This window comes from Dendrobates tinctorius, unplaced genomic scaffold (genome assembly GCF_039654945.1).
Source record: "Dendrobates tinctorius isolate UK_male_01 unplaced genomic scaffold, ASM3965494v1 ptg000086l, whole genome shotgun sequence".
Taxonomy (NCBI): Eukaryota; Metazoa; Chordata; class Amphibia; order Anura; family Dendrobatidae; genus Dendrobates; species Dendrobates tinctorius.
In genome coordinates, this window is record NW_027361754.1 from 37,069,458 (window position 1) to 37,081,694 (window position 12,237).

The following is a 12,237-nucleotide window of genomic DNA, read 5'->3' on the forward strand; positions in this document are numbered from 1 at the left end:
ATTGAACTCTTGGTATTTTTCTAACTGTCTCTGTGGTTTTTTCCAATAAATTAATATCGTATCCTTTATCCTTAAATTTATTGTTCATAGATTCTGCTTCTTTTTCAAAATCTTGTGATTTAGAACAATTTCTATGAGCTCTGATGAGCTGACTCTTCGGGACGTTCAGAAGCCATTTTGGGAGATGACAACTATCTAAAGAGATAAAATTCTTCGAATCCGTAGGTTTATGGTATACTTGGGTTTGGATAGTGTTCTCCTCAACAAAAATGTTTAAATCTAAAAAATTCACCTCCTTCTGGCTGGTAGTGGCAGAAAAATTTAAAAAATAACAATTTTTATTTAGATCACTTAAAAACTTATTCAATAAAATGTCACCACCTGACCAAATGAAAAAAATGTCATCAATAAAACGGCGCCAGAGCACCAAATTCGGACACAATTCTCCATTGATAAAAATAGTCTCAAGCTCCCATTTTCCCACATATAGGTTGGCATAGCTAGGGGCGAATCTTGTACCCATAGCTGTGCCCCATTTCTGGGAGTAGTAATTTATCTCAAATTTAAAATAATTATGGTTTAAGATGAATTCAATGCAATCCAAAATAAATTCCCTCTGTTCTTTAAGTATCGCACTATTCTTGGATAAAAAATACTCAACTGATTCACAACCTTTTTTATTTTGTATCACCGTATATAATGAGGTGATATCAAGGGTCCCCATAATATAATGATCCTGCCATACTAAATTTTTAAAAAGTTTTAAAATGTGAGTACTATCTTTTAAATACGTAGGAAGAGTGGAAGTTATTTTTTGTAAATGACAATCCACATATTTGGACAAGTTAGATGTTAGTCCACCTATGGCCGATATAATCGGTCTGCCCGGTGGTTTAGACAGATTCTTGTGCACCTTTGGTAAATAGTAAAAATAGGGGACCCTTGGGTACGGAGTGCTAATAAAATCTCTCTCTTGCTTATTTAAAAAACCTTTTTCAAAGCCTTTTTTTATAAGTTCTCCCATTTCTTGGATATAATCATCAGAAGGATCATTTTCCATTAATTGATATGTCTGTGTGTCTGCTAAAATCCGAAAGGCTTCCTTTTGATAATCTTTTGTATTCAGGATGACAATCCCGCCACCCTTGTCAGCTGGCCTAATGATAATATTTTTATTATTCTGTAACTGACTAATAGCATCTTCCTCCTTCCTTGTTAAATTATGCTTATATCTCTTACATTTTTTATCTGAAACCTTCCTAATGTCCTGTATGACATTATTCTGGAAGGCATCAAAAGCTTCAGAATATTCATGAATAGGATTAAAATTGGATTTCTTTCTTAATCCAGTGTGTGTATACAAGTCCTCCACAACTGGCTGATCAACCAAGTGGAGTATCAGCGGTGAACAGGGGGATTGCTACCGGCCGGAGCATCCCCCGCTAGTACTTTGGACATCACTAAAGGTGACCCTCTTGCAACATTTACCCAGATCCTTTCGTGATTATTATTTTTTCTATCCACGCCGCTTCACTATTGGATTATAAGGAAGTCCAGCAGGGGAGCACAATAGGTATGTGCGCTATTTGAATTGAGACTAATTTTTATCATCTGCCAATTTCAGGTGCATTTATGTGTGCCTAATTTTACACACTGCTATGTGGGGGAGCGGTTTGGTTTTTTATCAGTTTATTAGTTTATCTGCTTCCTCCTTAATTTATTGTTCATTTTGCGTTATTTAGTTGCACTATTGATGTGGTTTTTGAGATTATAAAGGGAATTTATTTACACATATATATATATTTTTATATTGTATGTTTGTTTTTGAAGAGAGACAATATTGTGGGTATTACTAGCGCAAATAAATATTTTTAAGATATGTGGACATGCAGGACGTTAGAGGAATGCTAGGGGAGGGAGGTGCCGGACAACGGCCGTTTCGCGATTACTCGCTTCTACGGGTCCAGTATTGGTGAGTGCTGCATATTTCTCCTTTTTCCGCTTTACTTATGACATAGCATTAAGGTTCTGTGTTTTCTAAGATGTCTCACATCCATCTCCTCAGTGACTCTAGCGGGTGCATATAAATACTAATGGCTTAAGATAATTGGAACCTAAATGTTCCTTATAGGATATTTCTTATATCGTAGAATTCCAAATTTGATCACAAAGCTATCAAATCCTTAGTAAGAATTGTGATCTGACTAATAGGGCACACATTTTAGAAATTAGCTGAACAATAGCAATAAGGTTAGAAATGAAAAGCAGAGCACAACACAGCGAAACAATAACTTGAGACGTAACAAAACACAGAGGATTAAAAGAGGCCATACTCGGTGTTGGATGAAGCAGGCGGTACAGAGGTGTCTGTAGTGGAAGAAGCAATCTCAGGAGCTTTCCCACTAGCCACAGCGGCAGAAGAAGTTCCAAGAGCTGCAAAAACATCCTTTGCAAGATCAATGTCTGGAGTCTTGAAGGTCCCCCCATCAATTTGAAAGTCCTCACCCTGGGCGGGTTTTGTGTTGGTGACAGAAGCTGACTCATTCTTGGTAGCCTCCGTTGGACTTTTCACTGTGCTGGGTTGTACTGCTTCATTTTCTGGGCTTTTAATGCCCGAAGCTGCCTGCTTCACTTGTTCAGGAGTAACGGGTGGGCTCGTGGTACTGGCTGGGACTGTCGCTGGAGGCTTAGTGGTGGCTTTGGGAGCTTCAACTTCAGTGGTGGCAGAACTGGGATTTAAAACTCCTCCTTGACTGGCTACAGCATTAGCTGAACTGTTAGTAGATGGGGTATCACTTAGATCTACCAGAGGGGCAACCTTTGGAGAAGACGCAGGAGCAGGTGTTGGGGGTTTAGGTGCCTCTTTTTTGGTGGGAGTTGCCTGAGCGGACTGCGTTAAGTTTGAGTCAGGAGCAGACGTGGGTGGAGGGGCACTGCTAGAGGTGAGGGTGGTAGTTTCGCTTGTGGGACTATTTTGAGCTGTGGCAAAGGTTTCTGTGATAGTGTCAGAATTAGTGGTGATGGTGGTGACAGATGGCAACATATCCTCAACGGTGGCTGTGGTGTCAGCTGGATGCCTGTGGAAGCAAAGGAGCAGAGAGAGAAAGAGAGAAAGAAGACAAATGAAGAAAACAAGTGACGGATACACAAGAGAGTAAACCACACAAACACATCCACAGAAGTAAAGTAACACTCAAGTGATTACTGGAATTAGACAGGTGAATACTGTTAATAGCAAATCTGAAGAGAAGCAAGATGGAGAAGGAAACATTATTAGCCGGTTAGTTGGCATCCCTGGGGGCCATTTCCTCTCGGTACACCGCTGTATGGTGTTATGCTGCTATTCTGGTCTCTATAGATTGTCTGCAATGGTGACACCCCATCTACATCTCTGTGGCCAATTACTGGGATCAATGGCTTGTGCAATCTACATCAGTTGAGCCAGTGTTTGGCTGCAGCGCTATGAACTTGACATCACCGCTGCAACTGATCAACAAAGACCACTGGACCCAAGAAGGGTAAGTAACGTTTAGTTTGTTATTTTACACCTCACTGAGTCGGTGAGCTAAAACTATTCCACATGGGACAACACCCTCTTAAACACAAACTTGTCAACTCTCCAAGAAAGAACGGAACACCTCCTGTTGTAGATGGCAAAGCACCAGGGTGCATGACGAATCCTCCCGGGAAGCAGAACATCTTAAAGTATAGTCAGAGGCAATGAAAAAAAAAGTATGGTGAAGAAAAGACATGAAGGTGACGTGGTCTGGAAAGGGGTTCAGATATAGTTTTTGGGCAACACCCCTGTGACCTCCTGGTAAAAGATGGCAACAAAACTTTTTAGTTTTACGATCGAAAATGGAGGCACAAGAAAGAAAACTATTAACAAGAACCTCAATAGCTACCTAAATATCAACCTACAGATGTTTTCAACCATAAAGGACCATTCCCACAACAATCCTCTATCCTTACAGAGCTCATCTAATTCCAGCAGTCCCGAAAACAATGAATGGAGTCCAGCAAGTGCTTCTCCATTACAATCACACAATGATCTGCAGAGCACCATTCTCGGGATCCATACCACAGATCTGGGAATCACTGAGGGTTCCAGTGGTCAGACCCCCAGTGATCAACAAGATATCGCTGGTCTCATGAATGGCAGAAAATGGTTAATTGTGGGAATGGAGTTACACGTCACATATAGGGTCGAAAGGAAAGGTAAGTAAGGCCACCTCTGTATACAAGTGTGGTCTGTCTGATTTTGTAAGCAGGTGTGCTACTTACTTTTTATGAATTATCTGCATGTTGTTAATGACAGGAGTGAATAAAGCTGAGCTGTAATGCCAAATACAGCCCATGGACAAGAGGAGCGCTCTTTTCTAGAAAAAATAAATACTATTCTTTCAATCTAAAATGACCTCTAGAAGGAGTTGCATCTTTAAAATAACCCAATTCAATTTGCCCAATTAGGGTGTATGTACATCACAGAGGTGGTCCCCAGTAGACTGGAGCAGAGAGCTGCTTGCTGCACAGTTTTATGTTTTTGCCCGTTCCACAGTGTACAACCACATTTGTCCACAGGAAGCCACCGGAAAAAAAAACAAAACATTCTATTCTCTCTCTAAAACTTGATTATCCTCACATACTCAGGTCCTGTTAGTGGAGTGGTCTCGTTGGGTTCTGTCTGGTTGCTTCCATCATGATTTGGTGTTCTCTCTTCTTCCGTTCGCACCTCGACAATGGGTTCTTTAGACTCGTCTTTTCTGTATAGAGAACATAAAAAACACTTTACTGTTAACTCAGAAACTAGAAAACAAAATAGGAAAAAAAACTACTAATAATCCCGCACTCATGTAAAAAATATACAATGACTGAAATATTTAAAGATCTCTGCCAATTTTCATTTTTGCATTTTAATATTTTCCTCTCCTTTTAAAAAAAAAAAAATCAATTTTTTTATTTTTCTGTCTACATTGTTGTAGGAGGACTTGCTTTCTTGCTTTCTGCGAGATGAGCTGCCATTTTCAATGACACCATTCATTTTAACATATAATTTGCTGAAAAATGGGTAAAAAATTTGGTAAACAGTAAAAAAAACCCCGCAATTCCACCATTGTTTTTTGTGTTTTATTTTTTTTATGGCCTTAGTTATGCAGTAATGAATTCTTCAGTTCAGTGTGGTTACAGAGATACAATTTTTTTTACAATTTTATTTTGTCCATCCACGGAGCTGTGCGAAGGCTTGATTTACGCGTGGTGAGTTGGCGTCTTATTGATAACATTTTGGAGTAAATTCTATAGTTTGATCGCCTTTTACTGCATTTTTTGTGGGAGGCTGCTGCGACAAAAAACAAATTAAACAAAACCTGAAATTTTGACGTTTCATTTTTTTTTTTTCTTAGTATCATTTACCGTACAGATAATACTTTTACAGCTGTGGCGTACAGACCAAATTACCAACATTTATTTATGACTGGGAAAAAGAAAGGGTGATTCTAATTTTAAGGGTTTTTTTTATTTTTATTTTATTTTAACAAACTTTTTTACTTATCACTTTTATTTTCAAACCATTTCAATATGGTTCTTTATTGTTACATGCCTGTCCCAGGTATCCCAAGCTCTGCTTTCTTCCCCTGGGTCCGCTGCCTCTGTTGAGCTCCATGTCAGGTTTTGCAGGTTCCCCGGAGTGAATCAATGACATCATCTCCCTAAACCTATTTAGACACACTGCTGTGTTTTGGACTCTAGTCCTATGTTTGGTCCACCATCTGTGGTTTTTGTGATTGTGCTTGCATTCATCCCTGCTGGGTTCCACTTCATGTGACCTACTCCTAAGATTCCACACTGTCCATGTGTTCACTGCCCACTTGCTTTCTTGCTTGCTGCATTGACTCCCGGGGTCCGTGTGCCTACTCAAACCTAAGGCTTAGAGGATCCATCTCAACTAGCGAGCCTGACATTTATACTGCAGTAGATATTAAAAATAATGGTCTCCAATTAAGTCCAACCTTTGGCAAGACACCAGAGTACCAACATGGCAGCATTGGGGGCCTTCAGTAGGCCTCCGGCTACAATGACAAACCCAACAACACCCTTTGAATGTGTTCAAAAACAGACGATTATTAGAAGTAGGTCTTCTTACTCCTGGACAATCCACTTGACTATACTATACATTTGATATGACCATCAGAAATAGACTTACGAAAATGCCGCTTTTCCTTCTTCAATATCCTTGCCTTTGGCCCCGGGACCAGCCTTTCCGCAGAAATTGACAGCAATGCACATAAGCAGACCGCACTTGTTGAGGAAGTAGCACGTTACATCCACGGCCACCAACAAAAGAACGAAAACCACGATGAGAATGCCTACAATGGCTCCTGTACCCAAACCGGAGCTTGCGCTGGTGGTGGCTTCAGAAAGAAAAAAAATGGAGAATGTGGTTAGATGTGGCCACATTGGGAATTATGATCAGCAGTCACTAGATCTGATGTTAGGATCTTTGCAGTAAATTACTTTACATTGTGCATTATATTTCCTTGCACAAAATATCTAACAGAAAATGAAAGCTGAGACTGAGGGGATGGGATTGTGTGGCTCTTGCCTGAAGAGAAAAATAAGTCAAGACTACATTACCATATTTTGCAGATAATTCTTTAGTTAACTGCTGTGAAAAAAGGTGAAAAATGCAATAAACCGGTACAATGTGTAATTTCTATAAGCGTTATCTATAGCGTAGAACACTTAACCAATATACTGTACTTTGTGTTAAAGAACATCTCAAACCAACAAGAATGACCATTAGGGCAGCCCCCAAGGAGTGATGGCCAGATGGTGCCATCAAGCATGTGAATATAACCTACTGGTTACATCAAGTTTCTATCTTATATCTATAAAAATATTTCATCTTTCACATCAATATTGAATAAAAAATAAAATGAAATCTTGCAGTTTTCACACCGCCCACTAAATGTAACATTAGACTCTCACTTCCTGCTCTTTTCAGCAGCCATGTGGACGTAGACAGCAATAGACTGACTCTGACTTAGTGACTTCTATATGAGCATTTTCTAGGCATACTTTGATCTGAGCAAAGGTTATTGTACAGGGGGGAGGAGGTGAGCTGTGACATCACCTATTGTGAATGGTGGATCCTGTGTTATCTACTGTATATAGAGGTATTATCAGTCACTGTACAGCAGGAGGAGGATGTGAGCCGTGACATCACCTATTGTGCATGGTGGATCCTGTGTTACCTATGGTACATCGGTATATAGGTGTGTTATCAGTCATTATTGAGGAGGATGTGAGCTGTGACATCACCTCTTGTGAATGGTGGATCCTGTTGCCATGCTACTGCAGTGCAGTATAGCGCAGCCTCTACCAGGGGGTGCTGGTGAGAGAAGAGAGGTTGCACACACAGTGTAGCAACACTGAGCAGCATCACAAGCGCCACCAAGTGGCGAAAGAGTGGTCAGACAAGCCGAGTCAGAAACAGCCAGGAGCAGAAGTACCAAAGGTCACAGCAGTACATGTGGTCAGAAACGGATGGAAGTGGATAAGACAAAGACAAAAGACAGAAGCAGGTCTGAATGCAAGCCAAGTCAAAACCAGGGAGTCAACAAACTTGCAGGGAAACACTGAGTCAGGAAAAAACAGACACGGGGCAAGTCAGGGATCACAGCAGGACTAATCAGGATATACTAGAGTCAGATACACATGCCAGAGGCAGAACTACAGCTGACACCTACTGCAAGATGCAGCGGAGCTAAATAGCAAACATGAGACCAGACTAAGGCTGAGAAAAGTTAACCCCTGAAATGACCAGACTGGGAATATGGAAAGACAGGACTCAAAACCTGGTCTGGATCATGACACCTGTGTTATCTACTGTATATCTGTATAAAGAGGTATTATTATTCATTGTTGAGGAGATGAGCTGTGACATCACCTGTTGTGAATGGTGGATCCTGTGTTATATACTGTATCTATACAGTATATACAGTATATTTACCTATACAGTATATTTACTTGTCATTGTACAGGAGGAGGAGGAGGAGGGAAGCTGTGATATAATTTATTGTGAATGGTGGATCCTGTGTATACACTGTATATAGAGGAGTTATCAGTCATTATACAGGAGTTGGAGGAGGTGAGCTGTGACATCACCTACTGAAATGATGTCTACTACATACCTTTCATTGTTATATACTGTATATAGAGGCGTTATCAGTCATTGTTTAAGAGGAGTTGGAGGTGAGCTGTGACATCACCTATTGTGAATGATGGATCCTGTGTTATCTGCTGTATATAGAGGTGTTACCAGTCATTATACAGGAGGAGGAGGGTAGCTGTGATATAATTTATTGTGAATGGTGGATCCTGTATTATACACTGTATATAGAGGAGTTATCAGTCATTAAACAGGAGTTGGAGGAGGTGAGCTGTGACATCACCTACTGCAATGATGTCTACTATATACCTTTCATTGTAATCCTGTCTGTAATGATGATGAAACTGCCAAAAGTAATGTGTAAAGAACAGGAGGTATGAGTCTAGTATAAGGCCTAGTGACGAGAGTGAAACCATCAATATTTTTATTATTTTTTTTTATTATACTGTAGATATTGACATAGAAAATGCAAGAAAATGATCAAAATATGTAAAAATTATATCTAACATTAAAATGCATTTAGGTTATTTTCTGATGACACTTTCCTTGTAAATTTTAGTAACCCAGAAATCATAACTATGGTGGATGAAAAGCGGCCCAGGACCAGTATCACCAGGTAGCCAAAGCCACTCCCTATTGACTCCTGCCTGTACTGGTGTTTCACTTCAGCCAAGAATGTTGTTTTACAACTGAAGTAGAGCACAGTCCTCTGTCCTCGGCTTATTTCTTTCTTTCCCAGTCACATCCACCACCTAGCTATACTGTATCTCCGCAAAGCCAATATTATACATTAATATATTAAAGAATGCATTTTGTGCATTTTTAATTAACTTACCATTAAAATATATTCTGCACAATGTTCACTGATTTTTCTGCACAACAACATTTAACACTATCTGTCTTAAAGAGGAACATTCAATGGATTTTTTTTTCTCATTTAAATGTAGTAACAGGGCGTATACAACGGAACTTCTCTTCTTAGGCCAGGATCACACATGCGAGGAATATGGCATCGAGTCTCGCATGTTAATACCCGGGACTGCCACTGGCAATCGGAGCGGAGCGTGCGGCGCGGCCGCATAGCAATACATGGAGCTGCACGCTCCGCTCCTGAGTGCCGGCGGCAGTGCCGGGTATTAACATGCGTAACTCGTCCGTATTCCTCGCATGTGTGATCCCGGCCTTAGAGTTGATTTGATAGTGACACCCCATCATCCCTCGAGATCAGTATTTAAATTAAAATTTCAATCTTTCTGTCAAATAGGCTATAAAATCATTAAAACAAACCAACAAACCAAACCTGAATTTCTTTTTAAAACAGATGAAATTATAATGAAAAAATAATAATATAAACATAGAAATGTTTTAACTCATCATGTTTATAAATTTTTTTCGAAACTTTTTTATTGTTTTATTGGAGAAATATACATAAGATAGGAAGAAACCTTTCAAATAGTTCTAATATCGTACAGCACTCGTGATACTCCACGCCCTCTGCACCGGGTGTCGCTAGGCAAATGGATGAGAGTAACATATGATTGCAGAGGCAGACATTTTTCAGGACACAAAGCACAAATTAAATATCTATTTACAAGTCTTCCAACAAAATAAAAAAATAATATAAAAAATTTATACTCACTTCTTTTATTCCACCGAAGTTACAGCGATCATCCAAGTCTTTGCTTATTAAAGGCCGGCACAAGACTGCAGTCAATCATTGACCTATAAACAAAGACCAGGAGGACAGCCAATACATCGGTGCTGAGTTGTTGGAGCAGTGGAGAGATGAGAATAGTTTATTTTGTTAATTTATTGTATCTGCGGTTGCGATTTTTTTGAGGTTGTTTAGATTTTGCTTTTTCTTTTTTGTTTTTCCTTGGCTTATAGTGCAGACGTTTATTTATGAAATATAAGGTGGTATTAGTAATGGCGTTCTGAAGTTATTTCCCGCAGTAGTTTCTTTTTATTCTCCTATATATATTTAATAAAAAAGTATATTTTATAGGAAGGCAATGTGTGAGGGCCAAGTTCTGCTCTCAGGTCTGTAAAGAAAAGCTGAAGACTGTAAAGCACACTAGATAAAAAATGTTTCTTATGTGGACCTATCATGATATAAAAGTGGCCAGTGTTTGCTCTCATTTATTCCCGCTGCTCCTCTTAGTTATTTTATTTTTTAAAATGCTCCTTAGAGTTCCAGAGATATTGGCCTTTTTATTTGATGCTAATATATTTGGTCATTACAGGTTCCTCTGGGGCTTGTGTTTACAACACTACATAATTACCCTCTGAGAAACTCCCCCTTGTAAAGACCGTCTAAATTTGCATATTTTGCACACTAAATAAGAAGGCCTAACACAGTCACTACCTGCACTCCATGGAGGGGGCTCAGCTCTTGAGCCCGCTCCATAAAGTAATGAATAAGGAAAAATCTGGCACTCAATGATGCAAGAAAGTGTTACTTTAATAAGAAAAAAGGCTAAATTACAGTTCCCAATTTTGTTACATGTTCGGAATTGTAATTTAGCCCTTTATATTTTTTTTCTCTATTTTCTCTATGTTGATATTTTGTTGCCCAAAACATCATTTTTTTACATGAATTGCTATACCTATTAAAATCACACTTTCTTGCATCATTAAGAGTGCCGGACCTTTCCTTAAAGAAGCTGTCCACTACTTTTTCATTGATGACCTATTGATTTGAATAGGAGCCGAATGTGCAGTACCCTGCCACGGCCACTATCAGAGAGCAGATCAACTCCGCTATCGATCAGTTCTGGCTGACACCAAGAACAGCTGATCGGGGCGGATGCTGTTGTCAGACCCTGACTGATCAGACACTGATGACCTATCCTAATGACCTATTCTAAGGGATGCAAAGTACTCGGCACTCAAAATTTATCAGAGAAGATGCTTCTACTTTATAATGCAATCCATCAAAAGTGTGACATTTCGACACTTTTGATGGATTGATTTATAAATAAAAGCATCTTGTCTGATAAATTTTGAGTGCCGAGTATTTTGCATTATTACTCATAAGGAGTGGAACCCTTACTTGAGCACCACACAGAATCAGAGCGTTGTCTATCCATTTTTTCACTATCCTAAGGACTGATCATCAATGAAAAAGTAGTGGACAACCTCTTTAATTGTTCATGAAGTGTTTTTTTTTTATACAGGTACCATATTTTCCTACAGAGTGACGTACGGTATATTCCAACTTTAACCATATAGAAATGACCTAAAGACCTTGGCTCCATTAGTAATATATGTGGACACATAGTGGAGTAAAAGTTGTCGCCTTGTCTTAGAACATATTCTGCCATGAGTAAAGTACTCGACAATCCTGCCTATATTCAGGCTCGCGTTCTTTCATCGTGTACTCACATGATTTTGTTTTTACAGTAGGAAACCACTTTAGCTGAAAAAGGAAACAGCGGGATGATCTTCCAGGTACAATTTTTCGTAGCCGTAAATTTCGCTCAAGCTGGGAATGAGAAATTCTATTCTACGGGACATCAGAGTATTTTTGCAGACAGACTCCACATTATCCATAACACCCAAAAATAAAGTTCCACACTCCTTATCTTTTTTTTTTCTAGAATTTTATTAATAGGAAATTCTCCACCAGTGAAATTAACTGTACAAGAGATACAAGTATATGGCTTTTGGCTTTGTTCAACGCTTGCACATACATGCTCCATCCATTCTTTTTTTTTACTTTTTTATAAAATGTCACTCACAGACAAATCCATTCAGAAAGCCAGAGAATGGACAAGCCGAGATTCAGAGAAGTAGAGAGAACGTGTAGAGGGTGAAGCCGGGAGAGTCATATGCAATGCATATCCTTACAGAAATTTGAAGCCGTGAAAAAAAAAGGGTGTACTGGAGTTCATTCTTTTAGAAGACCATATCGTTGATATGCATAAACATCAAATATGACATTGTTCATACAATAGTACAAGGGTTAATATGTGTTATTAATGGGCAGGGGTCAGTCATGATAAAAACTTCCAGAAACCTTACCAAGAACGGAACCTCGTCATCCCTAAAGTTCACAAATGCGAAGA

The 12,237-nt window shown here is 39.2% G+C and overlaps 1 protein-coding gene across 4 annotated transcripts in view; it reads right to left on the reverse strand.

The window, feature by feature from the left end:
* NCAM1 (neural cell adhesion molecule 1) overlaps positions 1 to 12,237 on the reverse strand; it is a 542,627-nt gene that overhangs the window by 13,423 nt on the left and 516,967 nt on the right. For 2 of the 4 annotated variants that reach the window (XM_073585307.1, XM_073585306.1), the window contains 3 exons: positions 6,203 to 6,410; positions 4,647 to 4,763; positions 2,334 to 3,077 (listed from right to left, as the gene is read on the reverse strand). In XM_073585307.1, coding sequence (XP_073441408.1) covers positions 2,334 to 3,077; positions 4,647 to 4,763; positions 6,203 to 6,410 — 1,069 coding nt within the window. The remainder of the gene's footprint in view (positions 1 to 2,333; positions 3,078 to 4,646; positions 4,764 to 6,202; positions 6,411 to 12,237) is intronic. The other 2 variants (XM_073585308.1, XM_073585309.1) reach the window with 1 other exon arrangement.